The following is a 13,964-nucleotide window of genomic DNA, read 5'->3' on the forward strand; positions in this document are numbered from 1 at the left end:
CACTTATCTTGAGTTGGAGGAACATGTAAAATTGTTTTAGAATGTTAAAGTAGAATAAAAAAAAGGCTCCAATAAGTTATTTTCATTGGCTCCAATAAGTTTTAGAATGTTAAAGCAGACATTGGGTTGTTGATTTGTTAGGAGGAGAGGAAAAGGAGCAAAGTGCAATACTTCAACCTGGTTGAAGTATTGCACACTATTGACTAGTCAATACTTCACCCACCTGGTTGAAGTATTGCACACTATTACACCCACTGTTGCTGTCAATATTGACTAGTTAATACTTCACCCACCTGGTTGAAGTATTGCACACTATTACACCCACTTCTGTCGATATTTATATAGCCTTTGCTCCTTTTCCTCTCCTCCCAACAAATCAACAACCCAATGTCTCCGCCAATCTCCTCCTCCTCCTCCGATGTCATTGATTTTGTGGTGCACAAAGGGAACGGAGTAAAGGGTCTTGTAGATACAGGCCTAGAAACTGTTCCAGAGCCTTACATCCAACCTCTTGAAGAAAGACTAGACCCAACCAAATTCCAACCGGAGAATTCCATTCCCATCATCGATGTCTCAAACTGGGATGACCCAAAGGTAGTAGATTCAATCTGTGATGCTGCTAGCAAATGGGGTTTCTTCCAGATAGTCAATCATGGGGTGCCTTTGGAGGCTCTAGAAAATTTGAAGAACGCAGCTCATAGCTTCTTTCAGCTACCATCTGAAGAAAGAAAGAAGTATCTAAAAGAAAACTCTCCTTCCGAGGCTGTGTGCTTGTGTACAAGCTTTAGTCCTCAAGCAGAGAAGGTCCTGGAATGGAAAGATTTCCTTAGACTCTCTTGGGTTTCTGAGGATCAGGCTTCTGCTTTCTGGCCTCCTGTATGCAAGTAAGGCTCTTTAGCTTTTCTTTATTTAAGTAACTTGATCAAGGCATAATTTAGTGAGTTACACATAATTCACTAGCCTGTTATGCTCTTCTATTTTTTGAGGAAAAAATTAATTTTTATGTCTATTATAATTTAGATATTTTTTTAAACAAATAAAAATGATAAATCTTAAAAATAAGCTATAATTGTAATTTTTTTTTTTTTAAACGTGAAAGAGAAAAAAATTCTAAATTTTAAGAAGTTTTTTTTTAAATTTAATATGAAATTTGTTATTTGACATTTATGACATTTATTAATAAGGGTATTTTTGAACCACATAAAAATTCAATTGGAAGAGAAAATCCTCTTATATATAGTACATATGATGAGAAATGAATATGAGATTCATGATTTTGTAAATAAAAATGTTATGGATTCTCTACATTTCATGCTATGATTTTATTGTTTTCTTTTTTGGTATTATGGTTTTAAAAATCGAAACGGTCAAAGAATCGAAAAATAGTCTAATTTCCCTGTTAAGCTGGATAGTCTAGTGCCTTTTAAATTAAAGCCATGATCGGTATACAAAATATCACTTTATTTAGAATTTTAAATAAAGTGATATTTCACTTTATATTATATAAATCAAAACCTGTTATATTGTTTCTTGTTCTTTTTCTTATAAAATAACCTAAGTTTAGAAATGAAGAAATGAAACACATACTGAGACAAAAATATTATTCACTTCGATATATGACTAGCATGAGGGTGGGAATAAGATTAATTATAAATCATTAGTAATTAAAATTCCTCAAGATGGAAAAATCTCGTCAGTAATTAAAATTCCCCAAGATGGAAAAATCTCTCATGCGCCTCGCGCATGAGATACCAGCTCCCCCAAGGTATAATTTGGAAACAAGGGCAACTTGATAATATTTTTAACTATTCTTTCCTCTCTTTGCACCCCTCTTTCTATATCATTTTATATTTGGTCCCAAAATAACGCCAATGGCTTGAATTAAAAACCTTTTTAAGTCGTTTCTCAAAAAAAAAAAAAAAAAAAAAAACCCTTTTTAAGTCATGGTTGTTAAAATCTTTAACGTTAATTAGCGAGAAGAAGGCAAATTTCTTCATATGTTTAACTTCAGTTATTGATAATTAATCTAAAATATAATCTGACCAAACTTAGTTAAAGGTTGTCAATGGTTGGAGATTGATCATTATAATAAAAAAATGAGACTTTATCTAATGTCTTAGACTCATTCAAACGAGTTGATTTTTGGCAAGCTATAAAATCTTTAGGAAGACAATCTCAAGGGCTTGTCCAGTCGTTTGGTTTTCAGGTCTCGTATGATTCATGAAGTTCTAGCTTCACGTCTTTTAGCCAACACTTATAATACCACCCCAAAAAATTGTCTTGTAGTTAATTGGTATTTATTGGAATAGAGAAACCTCACTCATTGTGGATTAGTCAAAGAATAATGATAGTCACACACTCCTTATTACATACTCACTATACACTGTCACATAAATTGAAATCGTGTTTTCAAAACATGATTTCGGTTAAAATTATAGAATTGTGAAATCTTGTTTTTAAACCATGTAGGGAAGAAGCGCTAGAATACGTGAAAAAGGTTGAACTTTTGACCAAAAGGCTGCTAGAGGCGCTATTGAAGAGACTTGGTGTGAAAGAAATCGACAAGACAACAGAATACAAGTTAATGGCTTCACCAATTCTTAGCCTAAATTACTATCCCTGTTGTCCAAACCCTGAGCTCACTGCCGGAGTAGGCCGCCACTCCGACATATCAACCATAACAATCCTTCTTCAAGATGATACCTGTGGACTTTACGTGCGAGGAACTAGTAAGGATAGCTGGATCCATGTCCCCCCAGTCAATGGAGCACTAGTCATCAACATTGGGGATGTACTACAAATAATGAGCAATGACAGGTACAAAAGCATTGAGCACAGGGCAATTGCAAACAGAAGCAAGAATAGAGTTTCAATCCCTTTTTTTGTGAACCCAGGATCTGATGCCACTATTGGACCTCTACCTGAAGTGTTAGCAAGTGGAGAGACACCAATATACAAACATGTTGTCTTCTCAGATTACTTCAAGCATTTCTTTAGCAAGGCTCACGATGGAAAGAAAACTATTGAATTTGCCAAAATATGATACACCGGCTTAATTTATATTGCATTTGAACAAATGTATTTGGAAATTCAAGTAATAAACAGCATTTTAGTTGCTGTAAGTACTCTAGACTAGAGGATCTAAACTATTTATTGTTATTATTTTCTTATAATTTTTTATAATTGTTGAACGTGCTATCGTTATGCTTTGTCATAATCTCCATTCATTTATGACTGACTGGTCACATTGTGTAGGATACTCAGAGGCTATTTCGATATGATGGAAACTGAGTTATATAACTCAATTTTCATCACCCATAATCCAAATATCATGGGACCCAAAAAAAAGTGTTTGGCTTGGTTTTTGAGTGTTGTTTTCGTCACTCAAAACTCAAAAATTTGAGTTTAGGTGATGGAAACCAGGAACAAAATCTTTGTGTTTTCAAAAGTTGAAAACTAAGTTTCAGTGGCAGTTTGATAAATAGAGTGATTTTGTGGGACCCATTTTCAGTGCATTGTCAAATCAGTTTTAGTCCTTTGATATTACCGTTACAAATCCTTATTTCAGTTCACGGGTGAACACAACTTGTTAAATATTCTAAAAGTCTAAACTATAACTAACCCCCATTTAAGAGTGAAGAATGTATATATTCATAGGTGAATCCCAAACTCAAACAATCAACATACCCATCCGAATTTATCTAACCCAAATAGCATACATTACATTGAACCCAAACTCAACAAAACTCATTGATTGCATGAATATTGTTGTGGGAAATTGGGCTAAACATTACAAACCCAGAAATTCCTAATATTTTCAGAGGCAAGTTAGAGTAAGTCCGTTCCTTAGGTTTATTCAAAATCAAGTCCAAACAAAGCAACAGAGACGAAGCCAAAGCCACACAAGAAAATTACCTTATACGGCAGTTTGGCCGATGTTAGCAACGGTTATTCCACCCTAGATTTGTGCTCACTAGCCCTAGGTGACGATCTGAGTTCAGACGAGGGAGAGACATGAAATGGGTTTCTGGGAAGAGAGGTGTTATATGGGTATTGATGAAGGGAAATTGAAATTGAAAATGAAAGAAGATTAAAGAAGATGAGAACCTTTACACTGGTTGTGCAAGTGCATCGAAATGGGAGGTGAAAGATCTACTTTTGGCTTATAGGCAACTCTGTTTTTTGGGTTGTGTAATGAGAGAATATGAAAGAAAGGGCAGAGAAAATGGACGCGAGTAGCAACAATAAACTCACTATGGAATGTCAGTGAGGTGGGCTCCACCATTTTAGCAAAAAGTAGATATTTTAGTTTTTTTAGTTGAGATTTGTGACTGGATTTAGTGACCAAACAAAAATTTTGGAGTTTTTGAGTGATAGTTGGATTTGAGTTATGAGTTTGAGTTATGAGTACTAATTTATGAAAACCGAGTCTTGCCCAAACCAAATGAACCCTCAATGTCTGACTAGAAGCCTCACCTGGTTCTCTATTAGTTTTGTCAAAAGAGAAGCAAATCTGGTCGCCCATTCACTAGCTCGCTATGCTAAACATATAGATGACGATGTTATTTAGATTGGGGATTCCCCATCCACCAGCTCTTAAGGCCTTGTTGTTGGATTTATCGTTTTTACGCAATGAATGAAAGTTGGATATGGTTTCAAAAAATTAAAGTCGGAGGTATGAATGTAAACATTTTTAACAGGTCAAACTTTTCTTTAAATAAATAAAAACTCGAGGTTTAATGTATTACCAGACCAAACATTAAGCGGAATTTTGTAATTCCCCCAAAAATGAATTTTTTTTTAATAAAAAAATGAATAATTTAAAGCAATAATTTATTGAGTGAAAGGCCTTTTATTAACACCTATAAAATAGCAAAATTGATGCCATCCATTTGATCTCCCATGGTCACTAAAGCAGCAAATAGAAACCCTGCAACAATCTTATTTCATATAAGAGATCGAGATCCACCACCTTCATGTGCGAGGAATGTTACAATAAAAGTACCAAAAAGCATTTGCCCATTTATTCAAAACCGACTTTAAATTATCAAAACTGATGCTATCTATTTGATCTCTCTTGGTCACCAAAAACACAGATACAAATGATATAGCAATCCTATTTCAACAATATTATGGTAAATATAAGATAACACTACATCTCATTACTTAACTATATTATGATCAGAACACTACTCATAGCATGAACTACTGACAGCCAGCACTTCTTGAAAAGAAAAAGCAAATTACTGAAGACAAGCAACATTCATTGAGAGTAAGAGGCTATTCAATAACTTCTGTAAATTATCAACATTGATTCTATCTATTTAGGGTCCGTTTAGATTGAACTTATTGTTGCTGAAACTGAAAACTGAAAACTAAAAGTACTGTAGCAAAATAATTTTTAAATATGTGAATAGTATCGTGGGATCCATTTTTAATATTTTTTAATGCGTAAACAATGATAAACAGTACTGCTACAATGCTAGTTGTCCCCTGGAACGCGTGAAGTGAGGAAAAAAAAAAAAAGTGGAAAAACGCAGCTTTGGATTCAGCGTTTTACGCTGAATCCAAACGGCACCTTAATCTCCATTTGTCACAGGAAAACCTAATACAAACAACACAATAATCCTATTTCAACAATACAACAATATAAGACATCACACGCACGTGCAGGCATGCATGCTCAAAGACACCCAAAAATAAATAAAATGAGAGAAGAAATTTCAAAGGCAGGCAACAATAATTGATCAAAGACTTTTTATTTAATAACTACTATAACTCATCAAAATTGATATTATCTATTGACCTGTCTCTAGAAATACAGATACAAACGAAACAAGAATTCTATTGACACAAGAATGAGCACCTAGAGAGAGAGAGAGAGAGAGAGAGAGAGAGAGAGAGAGAGAGAGAGAGAGAGAGAGCAATGAGAGCTGATAATACACTCATGGAGCCAAGCAATCCCCCTTTCTTGCAAAGGGTATTGCCCTGTACTCAATTGCCAGCAGTCACCACAAAATCTGCTCCAACCTACAGTAAATCAATTGCCAAAAGAAAAAAAGATTAACAATTCTCATCCCACCCAGGGACTTCCCCTAGCACTCATTTCTCTTTCTTAGCCAAGGCCTCCCCTTTGCAGTCGCTGCCAGCAGTAACCACAAAACCTGCCCCAACCTGGATCGAAGTTTAAATTAATATTGAGATACCAACCACAAGCATCAGAGAAAGAGAGAGAGATTGATTACTTGGCAATCTTTCAAATTGACACGCTCTTGGAGCTGTACATTGCTACAAATCACAGAACCTTGGATCGAGCAACCATCCCCAATGGTGACATGATTCATTATAACTGAATTAGCTACCTGAATACAAGAGGGGGAAAAAGGAGAGTTGAGATGAATATCTGAGTCTGGTTCTTCTTTTTGATACTTTTCTTCTAATGTTCATGAATAAAAAAGTCATCATTTTTTTACATTAGAACCAATTGACTTATTTAAAAATGAAAATTTACAAACATTATGGACATAATTTGAAAATGAGAAGTTCGATTAGAATCAAACTTTCAATTGATCAAGGTACTTGGGCTTCCTTTAAAAGAAACCAAATCCCATTTGAACTTCATTTAGAAGAACTTTACATATATCACGGTGATTCTTATCAAAGAAAGACAGGATTGTTCAAATAGGCACAAGTCTACGAAACTGAATCCCCATACTTATTGGGGTTATGAATTTTTAGTTTAATAGGGGTACATGATAGTATCGGATTCATAGTAGGCAAGAACCCCCTTTTTGACTGAATGTGCTACCAATCCATTTTTACCTCTTATTTCAATGTGTATTCCTGGAGAAGCACACATGCAAGAAGTTTGAGCTTGATGCAAATGACTAAATATCTTGTTAAAATAATGGTATAGTGATTAAATTCATCATTTCCTAACAACTTAAGATTTTGGAACAAGTGGCAGCTTATCATGGTATTAGAGCTGAAAAGAAATGGTGAAACCATTATTCTAACCATGGTTTTAAAAACCGACTGGGGGCAAAACCCTTTTTGCCTCCGGTTCTCTGTTTAACCCGGTTTTGACCCGTTTTGGGGTTTTCCCAGACCAAACTGGTTCCCAATTGAATCGGTCTGACCAGCCAATCCGGTCCAGTTTTTAAAACCACGATTCTAACACTTGTTGAGGGCTTTATCCCACACACACACACACAAAAAAAACTTCTTGAGGGGAAGTTTGATTCATGGGAGAGTTAAAACTTAAAATACTTATTAAGTGATAAAATAAATGATAAAATAATATAAAAATCTCCCTTTCTTATCAGCTTAAGTTTTTGAAACAAATAAAAGTTTATCATATTTACTGCTTTACACAAATATCAATCAAACAAAGTATTCTTCTATGTATCAATCCTAATATCTCAGTTGAATCTCTTTAATCATTAGCACTATACAGAAGACAACCCCAGAGATGTCATTGAGGCGGTCAGTTATACTAAAGCCTAGGCAAAACAAAAGCCCAATAATATATATTGAAGTCAAGAGCCTTGTAACTCAATTGGTTGGCACCTTCTAGTACTTCCAAAGGAGACATCTAGGGTTCAATTCCCCTCCTCCAACTATCAATTATCAACAAAATTATTACATACTTTTCTTCCAACCTTAATGATTAAAAGTTATCATACCTTTACATTAGAACCTATTCTGCAGTGGCGGCCAATAACAGACCGTTTCACACTACATTTGTCACCCATTTGTGAACCTTCCCCGAGCATGCAATGTGGTCCCACCTAAACCATCAAACCACTCGATAAGTACACCAAGAAATTACCTTAACATGGGATATAAAGCAATCACCTGAACCTTCATTTGACATATAATGTAAGTCAAATATTAAAGCTAAACTGATGGTGGTAGTTCCAATCTGTAAAGCATTCAACTCACAGTTGTTTTTAAGCCAAGCTCTGCTGAAGGATGGATGATGTTGTTTTGGGGAGAGAAGGAATACCCTGATAGACGACTAGCTTCTCCTATGACCTGACCCATTTAAAACAGAAGATAAGTTCAACCAGATTAAGCTCAAAAAAAAAAAAAAAAAAAAAAAAAAAAGAAAGAAAGAAAGAGGTGAGACCCAATGAAGGCTTTAACTGTAATTGACTCACATCCCGATTAATGTCACTAAATGCTTGAATGGAATTTAAGCGCACACAGTACTTGCTGTCGTCAGCAATATAAACACAGCATTTATGGGTTCTTCGAGTAGAACCATTGGTACCCAATCCAGAGAGTTGATGAAAACTTGGAGTAGATGCATTAGCTAGAATCCCAGACAGAGTTACTTGGTTGCTCTGGGAATTAACCTTCTGGTTTCCATTTTCTTCTGCTTGTGGTGCACCATTTAACAATACTTCTGACTTCTAAAGGTCATAAAAGAAAAATGAGCTGATTCAGAGACTTTAAGAAAGCTAAGTTTCCCAGAACAACTTAATATGCGGGGACTATATTGAACTAACCAGCTGGCTCCGGACAAGATAAGGCAAGACATCCTGCTTTAAGCTATGAAATGTATCCTTTTGATCTAGAACTTCTTGTAGAACAGACCTAAGAAATAATCAAAGAGCATATTCAATACTAAAATACATCCAACATGAATAATATGACCAAAATATCATTGGGGAAACAAAGACAATAATAGGTCAAACCTCTTGAATGCATACAAATGAGCATCCATAAGATCAGCTCGGATTTCCATCTACGCAAAGAAAGAAAGAAAGTAAGAAGAAAAACGTTAGAATAAGGAGAATCCAGCAAAATTATTTCAATATTAGGCATTTAAAATTTTAAGTTTGACATTAATCTTTTAAAATAGGAAAAGATGGCCACAAAACACATGTAGAACCAGGTTCACCAAAAGCCCACTAGTTTTCAACTACTGGAAAAGGTTTACCAATAGCAAAATGAAAAACATATTCACATAGCGGTACCTGGCCAACTGCACGGAGTATGCTCTTCTGTATTCTAATATCTTTCTCAACTTCAGCACCTGGCAAGGATTGCAAGATGCTGCATGAGAAACATGGAAGGCAACATCGTAAACAAAAGAAAAATTTTGCAGATCTAAACCTGTAGCTATATATAACAAGAACTGTCTTGTGGGGTCCAGCCCTATGATGTTGTAGCGCCCTGGCTTCTTGGTTTTGTCTTTTCCAGTAGAGGAACCAGACTCTGAAGGTCCACTGACAGGAGCAGAGCTGAGCATTGCAGTCACTACTGCATCATGCCGTCTATGAGCAGCTGCCACTGCACCAGGAGGAACATCAGAAACAAGATCGCCACTCACAACCTGCAGATAAGAAACAAATATTTGAAAAGAAGCAACTTTCTAGAGCAAAATTGCTATAAAGAATATGTGCTAACCATGATGTCCTTTGCAGTCAGGTGGTGAGCAATGGCCCGGAGTGAACCAGCTGTTCCAACATCCTCTGGGACTGCAGCAACCTGCCACATTAGAAAATACTTGAGCTCTATCTATTTGGAGTATCAAATTAGTACCCTGCAGAAAGACGGCCTAGTGCAGTGCTTCTTCAAAGCATCCTCAGACCAAAGTGACTCTAGGAAAAAGAAGAAAGTAAATGACCCACACATGGAAAGAGACAGCAGTGCTGTTTCCTTCAAAAAATTTAAGTACTTAACATTTTTGGGTAATAAAATTTGGAAGCCTTCATGCAGCAGTACCTGATTGAGGCATGGTTATATGATTCTTTTGTTTCTTTTAAAAAGTAACTAAGGCAAGGTGTATATGATTTCAAACACTCTACAAAAAAAAAAAAAAAAGCTTAAAACCCTTTTTTTAAAATTAATTTGAGTCTTTAGTTTGGTTATTTAGGCTGAGGTCTTGAGCTCAGTCCTGTGTAGGTGCAGGACTTATGTTTAACCTATAAAAAGAAATCCCTAAAGACTGTTCACCATTGATAAAGAAGTCTAAATCACTCCAAGGCAGAGAAGCCTTCAAGCATCTGAAATCCACTAGGGTTGTAAATAAAATAGTGTTCCTAACGTACCGGAGTTATAACAATTGAATTTATCTTACACATAGCTTCTTCTCCTTCTCAAACATAATAAGGCTTTCATTAAAAAAAATTTGAATCTTTTACAAGACATGGTTCCCAATTATTATCAGCATGATATCTCCTATTACTACTCTTTAGACATTATATTTCTGCAATAGCTCTCTGTTCCACTGATTTAACAAGAATATGCATCACCACAACTCATAAAACTTTACACTACCCATCCTCCATCACTTTAAAGACCATCTAGAGCCATCCCACCACATTTCCTTCTACAAGATAGTCCATAAGTATCAGTATATCTCCAGAAGGTGGTGCAAGCTCTTGTATCATCGGATAAATGTACTTATCACCTAGGCAGAAACACTATTCTTATTGCTTTCTTGAGCTTTGTGCTCCAAAACTCTTAACCCCTTCATCTTGAACATCCTCTTCTCCCATCCTCCAAACTTGATTAAGTTTTCAAGTGCATGTGCTATTTTCAGAAAGATGTTTCCAAATAAAAGCACTAGGGTATTTTAAACTTCTCAAAAACTGGGCTATTTTTGTTCTCTTTTTCAAATACCTCAGGTCAGAAATATGAACTGACTCAAGAATTAGAGCACATAAGCAATCAAATCAGAGTTTGGCTCTATTTATCCTTGGGGAATTCAGATGACCAAGTTGCTTATATCTTGATAAAAGGATTGACCTCATGTTGTAAGGAAATTCATTGATATGCCCTTAACCATTGCAACCTATCCTAGGCAATCACTAATCCTACATCCAAGTACCCCTTTCAAGTTTCAACCTTGCAGCAAGCTCCACCTTGGTTAAAGTTTTTTCAAAACACACTCCTCCAATTTCTAAATTAAATACAAGGCACAACTTCTAAAGCTAAGAAACCAAACAACCAAGTGGCAAGAATTTCAAGATTTAAGCTGATGAAATGCAAGAATTTCCCCAATTTGTGTACTTTTTACCACTAGATTCAACCTACTTTACACTATTTACGAGCTAATATTGAAACAAAATAAATGCCAAAAGATCATCCAATTACTTTAAACCTTCTAAATTCATCTTCCATGAGAATGTTAATCATTCACCAATTTTCTATACATCAAGATTAAGGTAAAATACATTCAATACAGTTAAATATGAAATTCTAGCATTCATTAAATACCTCAACATGTAGACGATCAACATAAGCCCCCGATATCCAATTACCAACCAGAGCAGCCGCCTCTTGCCCTTCAACAACCTACACAACGATATCTATAGCAAATCAACAACTCCACACACTTTGAAACCCGAACACAAAACTAAATATCCACAATCCACACAATGTTCTTCCAAAATTGTCATAGCAATTCTCTGTTTGGTTCCTAAGAATCTACTAAATTCAACTTTAAATTGACATGTTTATAGAGAATTTAAAAATATATATAAAAATAAACGAAATTAGGGATGCAGAAGAAGCGTACAACAATGAGATCCTTAAGGTTACTTTGTTCCAAGTGCTCCAAAACGTAGGAGAGAACCGGCCGGTTCGCCACCGGAAGTAGAGCTTTCGGAACCTCCTGCATTCAAAAAAAAGAGAAAATTACTTAGGGAACTGTTTGGTTCTCGGGAAAATCGAGAAAGAGAAAATTAAATGAAAGCAACTGTTATTGTTGAAGTGGACAGTTTGATTTTAATTTGAAATATTTCTTCTTCGGAGGAGGAAAAGAAGTTGGAACCTTGGAGACGAGAGGGATGAGATTCTTGGAAGTTCCGCCGGCGAGAACTACCACTTGAAAATCCATCGGAGCGAAGAGAGAGAGAGAGAAAGAGAAATCAGAATTAGGGGTTTCGTGGGGTTTCTCTTTTTTTTCTTTTTTTCTTTTTTCTCTTTTCTGTTATTGGAGGAGTGTCAGTGTTGCCGTGTGTGCGAGATTAGTCATTAGTCATATATTAATCATTGAATATAATGCTTCAGGAGAATAGTGCTGTGCATACGGGGATGTAGCTCAAATGGTAGAGCGCTCGCTTTGCATGCGAGAGGTACAGGGTTCGATCCCCTGCATCTCCAAATTTCTATTTTTCTTTAAAGGTTGAAATTTTATTTAGATAATTATAATTATTATAATACATGATTAATATTACTGCACATGAGTGTGACACATCGAATTTATTTGCTTGTTTTACACAATCATGTTTTATTGTTTAAATATTAATTATAATTTTAATTTATTTCCTTTTTATGGTTTATTAGTTAATTTCTCTATTTTTTTTTTTTTCAAAATTGCAAATTTATACTAATTTGTTCCATTATTTGTTTTTTATTTAATTATTATATTATTTAGAACATTGTTAATGGCCATTTTTACAATAATCCTACGGGTCCTAAGAGCATCCGCACTAGGAAGGCCAAATGTCATATGTTGGCAAATTTTACCATCAAAACCCAAAAACTAAGCTTCATCTGAACTGCTAATTGTAAATTTTTTTACAATACTGCTACAGTACTATTCTATATGTAAAATGGTACTGTAGCAACTTGTATTCATTTTTTACTAATTTCTTCTCTCTCCTCTAGCTATCTCCCACTTCTCCATCTCCCACATCTCTCTCTCTCTCATTTCTCTGCCTCTTCATCAATCTCTCTTCAATCTTCAGGCTTCATCACTTCACCACTTCTCAATCTTCGCCAACCCATCTTCAATCTTTGACGACCCGTCGGTGGTTACGGGTTGTTCGTGGGTTTGGCTGGGTTTTGGGTTTGATGGGTTCGAGTCTAATGGGTTTTAGGATTGGTTTGTTCTAGGTTGATCAGTCGTTATGATTTGTTGATGGGTTGATCTGTGGTTGATAGTTGTTGATGGTTTTGGTTGGGAAATCGACATGGGTCAGTGGGTTGCGAAATCGACGTGGGTCCAATGGTTGCAAGATTGGTGTGGATCGGTGTAGGTGATGGGTTTTAGCTGGGGGTGATCGGTGTTGTGGAGATGGGGTGGATTCCGCATGGTTAGACTCTAGTTCTTTTGGGTTCTGGGTTTTTTTTTTTTTTTTTTTTTTTTTTGGTTGTGACGTTGGGCATGGTGGAGGCACAGTGGTGGTGACTGGGCAATGGAGGTGCAATGCTAGATGTTGAGGGAAGGTACATACACAAGAGAAAATTAGGAAAAAAAGAAAAAAAGAAAAAATATATTTTATTGTGGAGATATATTATTTTAATGAGTAGAATAGGAAAATAAAAGTTGAGATGCTAAGTGTATTGTAAATGTAGAATGGTCTTGTATAAATGATAAAGTAGGTTTTTAGATGGTAAAATAGAATAGTTTGAAGAAACCGGATGCGAATGCTCTAAGAGCATCCATGGCAATGGAGCTAAAAATTTAGCTATTTAGCTCCACCAAAAGTTACTTTATCTATTTTGCCTACACACATGCTGCAGCAGTAGATTTATTTTAGCTTTCAACACAATAAAATAATATAAATATCACAATAAAATAATATATCTGTTACAATAAAATAATCCATCTCACTACAAAAAACACCACAAATCGATCCACCACCAACACAGCCACCCCACCACTGACCCATGAAACTCAGCCACCATGAAACCCAGTAAACCATCATCACAAAACCCAGAAAAACCCACGAAATCTAGCCACAGCCACGAAATCTGCGACGCTCTTGAGTTCGATGAAGGCAGTGTCGATGGAGATGAAGATGGAGGACTGGGACGGGGACGTGGAGGACTGGGACAGCGACGTGGGATGGCAATGGAGCTTGGATTGGTGTGGGACGGCGATGAAGATGAAGATGGAGGATTGGGATGACTAGAGATGAAAGCTTAAGCTTAAGAGCTTGAGTTTTAGATGAGATGGTGGGTCGGGCCAACGGCAATAAACAGAGAGGTGAGAGTTTGAG

The 13,964-nt window shown here is 35.9% G+C and overlaps 2 protein-coding genes and 1 non-coding gene across 3 annotated transcripts; 2 read left to right on the forward strand and 1 right to left on the reverse strand.

The window, feature by feature from the left end:
• Positions 1 to 280: 280 nt before the first annotated feature.
• On the forward strand, positions 281 to 3,225 carry LOC126723458 (feruloyl CoA ortho-hydroxylase F6H1-3-like). Its single transcript, XM_050426883.1, has 2 exons — positions 281 to 884; positions 2,470 to 3,225. The coding sequence occupies exons 1-2, from the start codon at positions 388 to 390 to the stop codon at positions 3,041 to 3,043; spliced, it is 1,071 nt and encodes a 356-aa protein (XP_050282840.1). The 5' UTR covers positions 281 to 387; the 3' UTR covers positions 3,044 to 3,225.
• A 2,518-nt stretch (positions 3,226 to 5,743) lies between these two features.
• Positions 5,744 to 11,957, reverse strand: LOC126723487 (uncharacterized). The gene is made up of 13 exons (XM_050426932.1): positions 11,789 to 11,957; positions 11,534 to 11,629; positions 11,233 to 11,310; positions 9,418 to 9,498; positions 9,124 to 9,343; positions 8,985 to 9,043; positions 8,703 to 8,752; positions 8,514 to 8,601; positions 8,163 to 8,417; positions 7,945 to 8,037; positions 7,686 to 7,790; positions 6,246 to 6,362; positions 5,744 to 6,174 (listed from the first exon to the last, which is right to left on the reverse strand). Exons 1-13 carry the CDS (start codon positions 11,852 to 11,854, stop codon positions 6,103 to 6,105), a joined length of 1,380 nt encoding a protein of 459 aa, XP_050282889.1. The 5' UTR covers positions 11,855 to 11,957; the 3' UTR covers positions 5,744 to 6,102.
• Positions 11,958 to 12,047: 90 nt separating this feature from the next.
• TRNAA-UGC (transfer RNA alanine (anticodon UGC)) lies at positions 12,048 to 12,120 on the forward strand. The gene has a single exon. It is a non-coding gene; the product is annotated as a tRNA-Ala (tRNA).
• The last annotated feature ends 1,844 nt before the right edge of the window (positions 12,121 to 13,964 follow it).

This window comes from Quercus robur, chromosome 1 (genome assembly GCF_932294415.1).
Source record: "Quercus robur chromosome 1, dhQueRobu3.1, whole genome shotgun sequence".
In the NCBI taxonomy this organism is placed as follows: domain Eukaryota; kingdom Viridiplantae; phylum Streptophyta; class Magnoliopsida; order Fagales; family Fagaceae; genus Quercus; species Quercus robur.

Coding starts and splice junctions, on each gene's coding strand:
- LOC126723487 (XM_050426932.1), bottom strand. CDS start 11,854: ATGGATTTTCAAGTGGTAGTTCTCGCCGGCGGAACTTCCAAGAATCTC. Junction 11,311..11,533: donor ACCTTAAGGATCTCATTGTT/GTACGCTTCTTC, acceptor ATCGTTGTGTAG/GTTGTTGAAGGGCAAGAGGC. Junction 7,791..7,944: donor AGCTTGGCTTAAAAACAACT/GTGAGTTGAATG, acceptor TTGATGGTTTAG/GTGGGACCACATTGCATGCT.
- LOC126723458 (XM_050426883.1), top strand. CDS start 388: ATGTCTCCGCCAATCTCCTCCTCCTCCTCCGATGTCATTGATTTTGTG. Junction 885..2,469: donor TTCTGGCCTCCTGTATGCAA/GTAAGGCTCTTT, acceptor TAAACCATGTAG/GGAAGAAGCGCTAGAATACG.